This window comes from Galleria mellonella, unplaced genomic scaffold (genome assembly GCF_026898425.1).
Source record: "Galleria mellonella isolate WM207_F2 unplaced genomic scaffold, CSIRO_AGI_GalMel_v1 utg44, whole genome shotgun sequence".
NCBI lineage: Eukaryota > Metazoa > Arthropoda > Insecta > Lepidoptera > Pyralidae > Galleria > Galleria mellonella.
The window spans coordinates 1419375-1434026 of NW_026442100.1; the positions used below are offsets into that span (position 1 = coordinate 1419375).

The 14652-nt window shown below is 30.1% G+C and overlaps 2 protein-coding genes across 6 annotated transcripts in view; both read left to right on the plus strand.

Annotated features, from left to right (window-relative positions):
• LOC113518776 (peripheral plasma membrane protein CASK) overlaps positions 1 to 14652 on the plus strand; it is a 294948-nt gene that overhangs the window by 69306 nt on the left and 210990 nt on the right. The window lies entirely within an intron of this gene.
• On the plus strand, positions 7148 to 9938 carry LOC116413189 (kunitz-type serine protease inhibitor textilinin-5-like). The gene is made up of 2 exons (XM_031910893.2): positions 7148 to 8045; positions 9702 to 9938. Exons 1-2 carry the CDS (start codon positions 7949 to 7951, stop codon positions 9923 to 9925), a joined length of 321 nt encoding a protein of 106 aa, XP_031766753.2. The 5' UTR covers positions 7148 to 7948; the 3' UTR covers positions 9926 to 9938.

Genomic DNA, 14652 nt, shown 5'->3' on the forward strand with positions numbered 1-14652 from the left:
GATTTAGGGGTAGGCGGATCTACCTACTTACATACCCACAAAATCAACCCATCTAACTAATGATGCGTGAGACAGTATAAAAATTGTGTTATTCTGAATAAGTGGTATTTTATAAGAATTGCTAAACAATCATGTATAACATACTGAGTAATCTAATGCATGTGTATGTAGTACGCTTGCATATTCATTTTTGCAAATAGAGTTATATCAATGTATGCGTTATTATTAGTCTAATCTAAAGTGGACAAACTTTTTTTTTATTTTTTATTGCACAATATGCCATATGGCATTCTCTATTAGCTAATCATTAGGTAAAAACAGAGGCCGTATGAAGGGCAGTGGTGGTGAAAAAGATGAGACATAATTATTATAACATACCAAAGCAATTATATATAAGAAGTACATATATAATACGTAAAAATTTTAATATATATGATTTATACTTGTATATTAAAACAATGATAAGCGTTATAAGATGTAGTAACAATAAGGTAATTTATAGCTAGAACTGGTTTTGTTGATTCAACAAGTAATTGAAGTCTTTTTTTTAAAATAGGCTAACTGGGAGCACTGCGTAGATCTAAAGATATTTATATCTAATTTCACTTAAAAATTTGAATTTTAAACTGTTATTGTATACTGTAGAACATGCTGTTATTATATTATTTTTTGGTATTATTTTATTAAAATTAAAATATCATATTTAAAAAAAAAGCAATGAGAAAGAAATATATTGGTTAGTATCAATTTAGAAAGGAACCTTATAAATTACTCAATCTGTTAAACGCGCGCACTTTATCGTTCTGGGACGCCCCAGTTACTAGCTTTCAATTTTTGGAAGGTTTATTTTAGCGCCATCCCAATGCAAATGTTGTTTATTTTTTGTTACAGTTAACAACTGTAAATATAAATTTAATTTATTAACCTTAATTTGTGTTTTTATTATCATTTATCTAAATTTAATCTTTTCGAGTACTCATAACACCGCATCATTTAAACACACATTTACTTTTTATCGTACAAAAAAAAGTTTAAGAATTACAGGTGCATCTGATGTTATTAAAGCGTTCTCTATGAAAAATTGGCGTTTGCTGTTCGTGACGTTTTCATTTTCCGTGACTAAAGTGGAATATTATTTTGAAATATGTATAATAAACTCATTTTGAATTGACTGAACGTATAAATGAAAATTTATTACTTTATTAACTGATTTTCGTTTTTTTTTAATGGATGAAGATGGATTGGAATGGCTGCATGATGATAAAATAAGGGCATTAATAAAAGATAAAAGGATGAGGATCAAGTCTGGTCACTAGGCCTATCGTTGGGAATTTACTAGGAAGATAATCACGATGATTTCCATGGGGACCGCGTGGAGAGAATGACAAAGCATATTTCTGCCAATGTAGACTAGCACCTATATTACACACAAACCCTTTTTTCCATTGGTTTTCGCGTGAAGAAATAAAATTTTGAATTTATTAGACATTTCGAATCCAATTAATTATTATATTATAATATTTTTAAAATATGAATAATCGTGATATTGGTTTAAATTTTGTAAATTTAATATTAATATTGACAATTATGCTACCATTACCTTATAGCAATATAATCACTTACTGTACGTACTTATGTAATCAAGCTATGTGTGTAATATGCCACGTACAAATTTCACGTTGCAATATACGTTCCTATGGGAAATTAAGTACGTGCCGTTGTCGGCGACGTAACACATTTTTCCATCGCTTAATAGATTTATTCGTGGTTCCAGTTAAGCAACTTCCGAAAGAAGGAGGTCCTCAATTCATTAGAATTTGTTTTTGTGGGTATTTTACGCGATTATGTCGCAAATTCTGAACCGATATTTAATTTTTTTGCATTCTACAGAGTTTGTCTTGGTATTGGTCCACAATAAATTTTGTAATGATTAAAGTTCCATTTTTATTTGCAGGCCAAAAAAACTGCATGTTACGAATCAAAATCAAAGCGATTCCATTAGTCCTCGTTCCAAATTAAAATATTTCCTATGTAAGATATAAGTATGCAATATCTCGTCGTTAATCGGTGTTTATATGTATGTGTTCACAAATTACGATTTGTAGCTTTTTCACAGAGCAAATTTAAACCGAATTGTTTATAATGCCATCTCAGTGTGATTTCTAATTTCTAATAAAGCCCTTCTGGTTCTGGCCCTTTTAATTGCTCCAAGTTAATTTAAAGATTATGAAGGTCTATCTATGGGCCCACAATGTTTAATGGAATCAGAGGCTACCAATAATGCCGTAATCCTCTTTAAATTATTTCAAACTGTCATTTTTGGAGGGAACAATGGATTAGTATTAAAATAAATGGATTCCTTTTGTCAGATACTTCGAAATTACATTAAAAGGAACCTATATGAGTATTTTTTATGGCTTGAAGTGACAAGAAACAATTAGGTTTGCCGAAAATAAATGTATTTATAGATATTAATATATGAATTTATTTACTTAAGATAGTAATATTAATATAGTTTATTTTTATGTGACTGGCTTGTGCTATGATATATATACTACCGCTTGACGTATTTTTATTTTTTATCTTGACCAGTCTGTATACTAACAAATTCTTATTCAAGTTTCTGAGTTCTGAGAAATCAGTTCGACAGCAAAAAAATTATTGTTAATTTTGGACTAACATCGGTGATTGAAAACGCCGTTTACAAACTAATCTTAGTGACGACGGTACGCTGACCACAGGTCTCATGGGTTTATACCGGAATATGGACATCATTTGCTACTATCACATCAGTAACCACATTTTAATTAAAATATCATATTTTATTTAGACTATATATTGCTACCAAAATAAAACGAAACAAACTGCTTCACCATTTGACATATTGACCCAGATATCACAATTGGGGATTACCTTGGCATCTTTATTTCCTTTCGTATTTTAGATGACTGCGCGCAAACAATTCCACAATGATTGTGTTCGCGTCAGATCAATTTGTTTTCCCAGACAGTTTTTACATGTCCTTTTTGATATACCCTCACCATAATAGAAAATAGTAAAATGATGGAACGGGGAAAACAGATGATAAAAACTTTTACGAATACGAGCCAAAATATCGCTATCATTCAAATATTATATTTTTGGGGTAACGAGGACCGATTAAGTATAGAATTTATGGCTGTTATAAGTATATATTTTTCATAATAATAATAAATATTTTTGAAGATTTGTTAAGAAGAACGAAAGAACGAGGCTTTTGTTCTTCTTAACAAATCTCCATGAAGAAATAATCCGTCTTAATATTACGATAAAAAAGTAAAGCATACGATACGTAGTTTTTGGAAATAAAGTGTGTACAATGTTTAAATCTAATTAGTAACAAACCAATTAGATTTGAACATTTTAAAATTCTAACAGTTATATAAACGTCATATTCAATATATGGCTCAACAGCTCTACACGGAAGGACGTCCTTTCGTGATTTTAACGTTTCGGTCCTCTATTACTGTAATTGAAATCAAATGTATCCAATTACATAGACCTTTAATACTAATTAATTATTCATGATCTTGAACATAATTTCACTACCCTTAGAGAATCAACGATTCGCATAAGGGTTTTATTACGGTTATTATTTTATTATTAAGTTATAGGACCTCAATAAAGTTTTATATATCTCATAGTGCAGTGTATACTTTAAGTAAAAAAACTTAACTGACTACTTCGTCCGCATGACTGGGATTATATTGTTTGATCGCAATAAATATTAGCCATTTCAATGATTTATTGGAGGCATTAATGCGTCAAGAAGTAACAAGCAAACAAAGTAACATTCACATTTATAATATTAGTCATAAGAAAACAAATTGTAATGGATAAGGTCTTCTGAAGGTTTTTTTACTTTAGAAATTAAAGACAACGAGTAAAATATTTCAATAAAGTCGAAATTTTTTAAATTTCATCTCAAAATGTTTCTATAATCAATAATATGCAATATTAATTACAATTAATATACAATATGCAATGCAACAATATACAATTTAATAATTAACAATCCTCAATCATAAGTAAATGTTATTATATATGTGTTGGTTGTATATAAAATCGTAATAGAGCCTCCTGATAATTCTTTTTTCATATTCTAATTTTATATAAGACAGTACTTCGAAATGTGTGCAATAATTATAAATTGTAATAAATAATATATTAAAAGAAATCACAACAGATTTAATTTTTAAAGAGGTAATCTTGATTAGAAGTAATTATATACTTCTAAGAGAATTTTTAACGACTGATCGTGGAATGGATTAACGCGATTATCATGAAACAGCTAAGAGCATACCATCTCGATTGAGTCGGGTTTTAATCAAAATATATATTCTGGAACTACCATGCTATATACAGATAATAACAATTCATATCACGTCTTACTTCTGTCGAAAGTTTTATCAAAAGATGCGCCTTCAAAATAAACAACTTTAGGAAAACAAAATTCAAAGTTTGTCTTGAGAACAACAATATTCTGCGATCGATTACTTTTGGTTCCATATCCATACGATACATTCATAAATTTTTAAACTTCTTTTTTTAAATTTACTATTATAATTTTTTTTATTATGAACAGATAAAAAATTTATAAATATTTGTTTTAAGTTAATTCTGGTAAGTACAAATAACTTTGTGTTTTCAAAATAAACTGTGTTTATATATTTTACCTATATTTGTATATTGATTTCAAATAAATTTTGTAAAACTCATAGTAATTATTATAATGAATGTTTTCTGACATCTGCATCTATCGCTGTGTATATCTGATATTGAGGCATCATAAATCTAGCTTCGTGCTCTAACATCGATTTTTCACTCTCCTACTGCGTCAAGAGAACATTCATTCATTTGTTACTAAGATAACCCATCTTCCATGCCAAAATAAAGCCCTATTTCAGCTGCTCAACGTGTACTTCAGTTTTGTTATCTTTATTAGCATTTATCAACCGTCTCGTAAAATGTGAAACGGACAGAACAGTAGAAAGATTGCATTTGGTTTAAGAAACGATTCCAGGGAAATAAACTTTATTTTTCAAGCATGAAATGAGAATTTAGAATACCCATTGATTGGTGGTAGATATGAATAAAAATAAAATTACACCAATATTCATTAGAAGCAAATAATAAAGTGAACAATTATTTTAAAAAAAAAAAAACTACAATTATTTTATATAACCTTACAAGGAAAAATTTAATGGGTTAATGGTACGAATAAATTAATAGACTTCTTTTGAAAAATACAAGAAAGAGGGATCTCTTTCACGTGTTTAATGAGCAAGTCTCGTCTTGTGTAGGTACACATGATGAAGGTTGCTCATACAGGAGCCGTATCAGCATGCTCAAAGACGTTCTACTGAGCGATAGGGCTGTGTGCTACAACTAGTAGTTAATTTCACTGAATCATACATTCCGAAATTAGAATATCCTTAAAAGAACTAAAGTGATCGTTATAATCCGAAGAATCCGCAAGCTGAACTAGCAGTGGGCATCTTACTTCGAATAACTGATAAACCAATCGGAAAGAAAAGGTCTTTAAGTGGTGATTCCGTACAGGCAAACACACAAGTGTACGAGATGGAGTGACAAGTTAAAGTAAAAATGCCAAAGAGAGCATATTGGAGCAATTCTAAGCAAGGAAGGTTCTTATGGAGTGGGGGGGGGGGTGGAGACGGTTTATTCATGAAGTAATTATGCGCATAAGGCCCTATTGTGATTGTTTCTAGTTGTAATATTAAATGACGTTTAATATTACATACATACATGGTTCACTAATGATTATATACGGTATATTCAATATGATGCCCATGACCACTTTCTACCATTGTACAGCTCACTATTGACAGGGAGTTCGCTCTCATACCTCAAAGTCTAGATGGTCGCGTACAATGCGATTTCAGAGATGTTTTCTCCCACGAACGCTCAGGTAATGGAATGAGCAAGGTTTTTCCAAAAGACACCATGGGGTTTATCAAAAAAAGGGTAAAGTGTTTTCTTCAGGGTCTGCAATGTGTGCGTTATACCCCTGGTATTGCAGGCGTTCATAGGCTACGGTAACCACTTACGATCAGGTGGGCCGTGTTTGTTTGCTAGCTGTGGTATAAAAAAAAAAATTGTTAGTGCACTTTCTTTTATATGCAGTGATATAATGACAATGCCATTCTAATGATATCATCGAAACAACTATAGGTAATTTAGATATTCAAAAACATTTATTACTTAACACAAGAAATTTGTAGTCTTTAGCAACGGTAACATCTACACTATAATACAATCCGATCTCTGGTAAAATATTATTACGTAAGAAACAGTGCATCCATTTCATACTCCAGACCAATTCCGTTGCGTTCCAGTCACCATTCGAGTTGTTCCTACTGACCATACCAAGATAAGACCGAGAGCTAACCGAGACTGGCATTACGAATGTAGTGTGGATCCAACGCTATTGTATTTTCTGTTATGTCCCTGCACTTTAATTATTTGTAAGCAAGAGTTACTTTTCAATATGTCGTCTATTAGACGTCAACTTGTTTGCCATTACTAGTCATATATATTAAAAATATTAGTAATATAAAGCTGAAGTTATATTTATCTTGTTAGTTTAATTGTAATTATATTTTTTAATGGTTGTATTTTGGTTACCGTATAGTCCCGGTAAAGAATGGGCCACACTTTTGACCACTTTCCATGGGCGTCGTTAGAGACGACTAAAGAAATTTAATGGTTAACCATTTCGCCAAGCATAGCAACTACGGGCAAAACCCTACAATTGGGAGGCCTATTTTCAGCAGTGGATAATTAATGATTATATAAAAATATGATGATTTGGTTACCTGCTTTCTATTTCAATAAATTGTAACCGATACTCAGAATGCTCTTTATTTAATTTTGTATTTTAATTTAGTATTAAAATTGGCATTTGTCACGAGTTTATGTCAAATATTGGTATCGATTAAACAGTGTGAACATTTCCTTAAGGGGCTGCCGTGTTCATGTTAATAAAGGGATTAGATGCACAGTTATAACTTTGTTGTATTCAACGAGAATCCATTAACATTTCCGTGTTTCACATTCATGAGACGTATAGAATACAATACACATGTATATTATTGTTGGGTTTATAAGATTTGTTCTAAAGGTTAATTTTAGTTTTCAATTATTCGTGCATTTTTACTTAGCGTAATGTCAGCGAACAGGTTTTACTATTTTATTTCGAATTACGTATTTGTAATTAATCTATTGATGTATTAAAGTAGAAAAAAAAACATCCACGTCTCTTGAATATAAATTAATGTGAATCCTAAATTAAAAAAAAAAATGTGCATAAAATAGGTTTTACTTGTTCCGAGAAATGTTTTGATTAAATATTTCTTATACAACAACAACATAACACTGACAAGTCACAGTAAATTCACTATTAGATATTTAATCGTCATTCTTTTGTAAACAACTCCAGGATGATATCGAAATAGTGTCCTTTGAAGTGTATTCTACCTACAAAACTGAACATTTTCATCTAAGAAAAACGAGTCGAAAAATGACAAACAATTTTAGTCTTCCATACAAACACGGCACGTTCAGCTGTAAAGTTAGTATGGAAGACTCGAAATTTTTTGTCAAATTCCAATTTGTGATTCACAAAAATTCTCTCTTAATATATTTTATAGTATAGCTAGATTAATAGTTTTACATACCTCTAATGATTTTGATTTCACTCTATATAATGTAGGCAATACCCAGGCATCTTTCGTGTCAAATTGCGAATGAAATAACGCAGTAGTCATTGCGTTATCTATAATTCATACAGATGTAGGCAATAAAATCTCCATACCAATATTGCGATTGATTGTTTTTTATTGCAATCCCGCTTCGTTTGTGAGATATTGAAAGATCAAATTCCACAATGAGCGTATGTGCGCACTTTTTATTATTTGTCTTCATAACTGTACAAGCGGCATATGTACCTTTCAGGCATTTACATGATTATGTTAAAGATGGACGTAAGTGACATGTGACATCTAAATTATATTCTAGTATTTTGTGTCCAATATAGTATAGTATTTATTTGTATTTTTTTAATTTCATAACCATAAAATTAGGTGAAAATGCTAAACGTCGAAGGCTGATAGAGTTCTTATAATTCGATAAGTTTTTTCTAGTTCAATGCTTACTTTCTTTATGGTATTACTTTTATTAACTTCCACTATATAAAGAATATTCACATGTAAATTAAATACTACTATGAATAATCAAAAACATACTAATTAACCTTTAGTGTTATAGAAGGGAAGATTAAATTTATAATAATAAATAATTAAATGAATATTTAAGGGTTCTTCAAAAAGGTTTTATTAAGGTTTCTTCAGGGTCACCAACGTGCACGCGACACCTAATGTTGCAGGCGTCCATAGGCCACAGTCATCGTTTACCATCAGACAGGCTTTATGCAGGTTTGCCACCTTTATGGTATAAAAAAAATATTTATCTTTCTATTGGCGACGTCTTAGCTTTTCTTCTAATTTGTTCAGAAGTTCCTACATTTCTGAACATACAAATAAATACTAAACTTCCAACCTACACGCTCATAGTAACAAAAATAATCGCAAATATTCATGGCAATGGAAATAAAATGCAAACATTTAAAAAATGAAAGAAATATTTACGTAATATTCGAGGTGAAAAAATTAAATAAGATTTTAGAGTTTATCGTAGATCAGTAACTTTGCACGTTTACGTTTATATCAAACTTTAATTCGGTTACTTAAAGTATAAAATTTGCTGTTTTTATGTCATATTTTGATTAATTTCAAAATTTTCTCATAAAGCGCGGTTACTGTAGCTGCCAGCTGTCCATCAAAATTTAAGTAGGAATTGTAAAGTTTAACGAAAATAGGGAATACATTATATTAGAATTATGCAATTTCGCGCCCTGTTTATGCCATTTTAATTTTATTAGGGTATAAGCCTGTTAAAATACCGTATTTAAATAATATTAAATTCAAGTTGGAATTCTAAAGTATATTGTATTTGAAATTTATATTAATTGGTTGATACTAAAGATTGTGTGGAATCTCAGAGATGTACATCTATTCTTCAGTAAACAAATATATTAATGAGATTTAAAAAATATAGAATTACCTCCCTTATTCATAAAAACGTCAAACCTATTTTAGTTATTGAACATTTTAATATTTGTAGGTTTTAGTTATGAGTAAAGGGGTGATTATGTTGTTATGATGATAATAATAAACTTGGTAAAAGACGAGTACAAAAAATTATTATCTTTTTGTCCATCAAAAATCTTTTTTTTTTTTTTTTGTTTTTTTTTTTTACTATTTAATCTCTTTGATTATTATTTATTATATAAAGATAGAGAAGATAAGAGTCCATCAAAAATCGGATGTGAATTTTGGAATAATAACAATAATATGGTTTAGTAGGTTAAAATTTTTAATTCAATTGGTTGTTATTGCCATAACGAGCTAATAGCTTAATTTAGTTCCGTACATATTTGAGTATGTGTGCACTTAATCAAATATGTTATTGGATACTTGTAATTCACTTATATCTTCCTTTAAAATTATACATTTTCACCAATACCTGTATACTTTGTCTATATGAACCTCATCTCATACATCACACTAATTGAATTTCAGGTCCAGTTGACGGGCCTTTCCCGTCTAATCTAATGAACATACCGTACTATTGCTACCAGGTGCCCTCGAAGGGTCCTTGTGACCGAATGTTCTTCGTTTGGTTCTACGATATTGTCAGAAGGGAATGTATGCCGATGTTCTATTCCGGATGTGGTGGCAACGAAAACAGATTCACAAGCAAAGCAGATTGTCAAAATCACTGTGTACGCAAACGTGGAATATAAAATTTTATTTATATTTCTTTTATTTTACCGCTGGCTACTGTTGTGAAGTTCTTCAGTTTGATTTGAAAGGTTTAGTTTAATGATTAGATAATGAAAAATAATTATTAAATATGCACACAAATTAAATTGAAGGTACTATTTCAAATGTAGTAATGCCTGATGTTGTGAGGACCCTAGAGACTGGTGAAATAAATGTATTTTATGTACATTGAAAATGGATTTAAAATAATATATGTGCTAGTCGGGAATCCGGCTTAAAAAATTTAACATGTTTGTTAAAACGGGATAGATTTTTTAAGATGTTTGAAGACGATTGGTGCTTTGACCTACCTAGAAATTCAACTTTGTAATATTTCATTTAAATTCCATAACTAGAACTTGACGAGCATTTGAAACAAAGTTTCATGATATATGATGTATTAAAACGCACGACTAGAATTTGCATTAAGCTACTCTTACGTTAAATTGACATTTCTTCGGTGCATATTTAATACTTTAAGATACATTGTACGGATTATGTCAAAATTGCTTTATTATGTTCGGATGTGAAATAGAAATCTTTATAGTTTTAATGTTTGATGTTTTGACAGATAACCGAACTACCGAATATGAAAGTACATTACAGCTTAAAAAATATTTCCTTTTCCTTTTGAAAAGGTACTATTATAAACTACTCACTTCAATGAATTTCATCGCTTGAATGATCTTCTTAAATGCAACTTTTTAAATTCAGTTAGGTATTTCTTTAGGTACTTACAAAATAAAAAAAAAAATCTTTATTCTCTATCTATATTACTTTACGAGAACACTTATATTAATAAAAATATATAAAGTACCATATATAAAGTATACATATATGGTTGTTGCTAGGGCTAATTTCCGTGCCAAAAAACTTATCCAATATATTTTATATATGAGTACGAATATGCTACGATTACGATCGAAAAACGGCTGTTGGAGATACAAAACTAGGACGTAAGAAATTGTATCATAAATTCTATATTTTGTTAGCTACGTACTCGTACCGATCTAATGTACCATATAAACCTATTGAGAACCGTCGACACAACTAAGGCTCCTATTTATGTAGTGGTAAATAGAGCATAAATAGAAAAGAATGTATACCGAAAACTTCTCTTTCAGATTATCCAGAAACGTTTGCCGTATTTATTTACTAGTTTTATTTGTGACCCGCGACTTCGACCGCGTGACCGAGATATAATGATTGGGATAAAATGTAGCTTCTGTCCATCTCAATCCTAATTAGTACATGTATACTAAATTTTATGATGACTAGGTAAATTTTTTAGCGTTAAAATGTAATAAATTATAGTTTACTAAGGATGCCAAACAGAATATTTTAATTTAAAATCACTATCACTAAGTTTTGTAATAGTGTCTTATTTATGTATGTAACGTAAACAGAAGTCATTCATACACATCTCTTTATTTGACATCGCATATGACGAGGATTACTAAAATAATGTACATTTAATTCTACTACTAATAACTAATACTGTATTTCAACGTATTCTTGAATGTCTGCAGGGTGAAATCGAAATGATTGTTATCATATTAAGCCTAACTATAAAGTGTTCTACTAACGATTGGATCTGTTCTAAAAACGACAATTAACCTTAAAATTTTCAAGGAAAGGTCATAATCCTCCCTAAAAGGCTGGCGGCAACACCTACAGTTTCTCTAATGTCTGATGAGTGCGTATGGACGGCAGTAGTTACTTATCATCAGGTACCCTCGTTTTCCCCCTATGTTGTAAAATAAAAAAGACACAAAATGTGATAGATCTAAATTTTCCGTATTAACCTAAGAACTAACGTGAAAGTTAGTACGTGAATATTAAAATTCTTTTGTCGTTTTTCATTGCATATTTCTTTTGCAAAAATGTTGAGCTTCACTAACAGGAACTGAATATTGCAAAATATGTATTAAGTCGCTTAGAACAAAGATTACAAATTTGTTTTTCAATATTCCAAATTTAGAACACGAACTTTTCTAAATTAGACTGAATCATCTCCATTCCATTCTGAGTTATATCATTGCCACTATATTAGCAAAATTCGAAGTAATGATCGAAACTCCGTTTAAGCTAAACGAACGTTTCAAAGTAAAGTTTTTATTAGGCACTGCTAGAGGCAAAAGTAAGGGAAAATTTCACATTAGAAGTCTTTACTTGATTTGCATCAAACGATTAGTATGTTTAATTTAAGGGCCGTGTTATTTCCTTAAAACTGATTCTATTCTCGGCATTTAATATAATTCTGATTATTAAAATCCTTCACGAAATACTGTTCTCTTGGGACGTTATTAAACTCGCTTCTGACATTCCTGTTATCCTCATGTTATTAATATATTTTATATGTTTTTAATGATTCCTGAACAGTATCTGATACATGCCAAAGTTTACATAAACGTAAATATTTCTTTTTAAAATTGATCAACTTGAATAATAAGTGATGTACCTAGGTACTAATTATTTATTTTATTTGAATTATTATAAAATACATATTTTATAATGTTATTACATACTTACATACCTACATTTGAATTATAATTACTAATACTAATTAACTCTTCTTTGCATGATTTTTTTTTATTAGTGAAATAAATCAGTGATATAATTCATTTTCAAAATTAAAGGAAAAACGGTTAAAAAATTAAATTTGACATCTATGTTTTTTTTTTCTACAATGGACATAAAAAACGTTGGATACCTTCAACTTAAAGTGAACTTGTTCTTTTATATAATTTTTGGGCATTCAATTTTATGATGGAAATTTCCCCTATTAAGCAAAGAATGGTTAAATTTATATATTTAAAATTTCTACATATTTGCTACATTCAACAATTGATGTATGTATTTATAAATTTAACATTAATATTTGCAGGTGATTTAGTTTATTTCTCTCTCTCTTTGGTCACAAAGTATATTGTCACAACAGTGTAACAATCACTTGATCTATAAGGTAGCACAAGACGCTATTATTGAAAAGAAACATAGTACACTTAAACATGAGAATTATAGTCATAATAACAACGTAGCAATACCTGGCAGGTGTGGTAATGTAAGCTGATTTTTTTTCTGAGGAGGGACTGTTTCCAATAGCGGGACTTTAATGAGTTGACACGATGATAATAATTATTAAAAAAGCTTTAAAAAATCTTTAAAAAATGAACAGCGGAGAATATCTTTATTTACAACGATTTTAATTCTTGCGAGTGTATAGCAAGATAAAGCCACAGTTGACATGGGTGTAGCTTAATAGCTGGTTATCTTACAACAGACAGTGTATATTGGTATAATCTTATACTAAATTACTTCTAATTGTTTACATACAAGAACTTTCTCGTAATATTACACGCTTAATGCTAAAGGGCTCAAAATTTATCTTAGTCTAGTTCTGGAAACTAATTCTTGGTCAAATACCATCCATATCCATCTGCCTATTAGATCATCTGGTATGAAATTGTAAGTTCTTCAGTCTACAAGGCTGTTATATTATATTGTCATATGTATGATTATATCCGTAATATGATAGTAAAAGTTTTTTAAATATAATAATAAATATATTTTGTATAAATTAGGAATAATCTAGCGACATCACTCTGTTTTTAAGTCTGTGTGTAAGTCCGCCCATTGTTGCCACTTTATCTTGCTTCTTGTAATGTGTTCTTTTTGTCTACATATTTTATGTAACTGTATCTTTCTTTGAGGGGAACAATAAAGAGATTCCTTTCATTCAAGTACTCTGACACAACGAGGCGTGACATTTTAATTTTACATAAGTTTTTAGCTTTGTCTGCTATAGCAAAATGTATCTTAATATTTATTATTTAGGTATGCGTTTTTCGAAATCAAGTTATTTTTGTAATTATGCAATTTATGCACTGCCTATAAATAATAACGAATAATATTAAAATCGCTTTGGTCCGGTGTGAAACCTAAGTAAATGAATAACATGGTGGACCGTCAACCGTCCCTTGTTACAATATCTAACAAAGGGCCAATGTATTCTGAGTTCATTTGAATATCACACTTTGGCCAAATTAACATACGAGCGACCAACGAATTCAGGCCCACAAACCGTCATTATCATACAAAAATTAAATAAAATTTGAACTTTTATATACCTATAACTAATTTCTACGGTCTTGCCTTGTTTCACTTTCACCAGTACAGCGGTTTTAAAAGACACAATATACCTGTTTATAACAAATCATTAATTTACCACTTGTTTTAAGATTCCTCAAGAGGACGATATTAGCCTACTCTAGTTAAGCAGTCTATATATAACGCAGTATTTTGAATTTCCTCCCCTTACGTTATTATAGGTACTTTGTTTTATAATTGCCTCTAAAACTGGGGAATTTGACCTACTCTGATATATAAATTTTATCGACTCGAAGAGTTTGAATCTAGTAATTTTGATCTACAAGCAGTCATCTATTACTAGGTACTCGTAGCAAACCCCCAAAGACAATGAAAACAAATGTCGCCACCAAAAATGTTTGTCAAGTTAAATATTCTACTGTCAACTTGTCAAGTAGCGAAAATGTCGAGTATTATTCGTACCATAACAAGGATGACAGCAATGCATTTTTATTACCAATTTTTTTGTACTGATATTTTGTTTTTTTTTTTTCCTAAATCTTGTCGTCAAAATGTAAATTTTGTAATTTGAGCAGATTGAGGGCCAGGATCAAGTGTC

Bases quoted from the DNA above. Each gene is read 5' to 3' on its own strand.
- LOC116413189 (XM_031910893.2), top strand. From the start codon at position 7,949: ATGAGCGTATGTGCGCACTTTTTATTATTTGTCTTCATAACTGTACAA. The intron at 8,046-9,701 runs GTAAGTGACATG...ATTGAATTTCAG, and splicing joins TGATTATGTTAAAGATGGAC to GTCCAGTTGACGGGCCTTTC.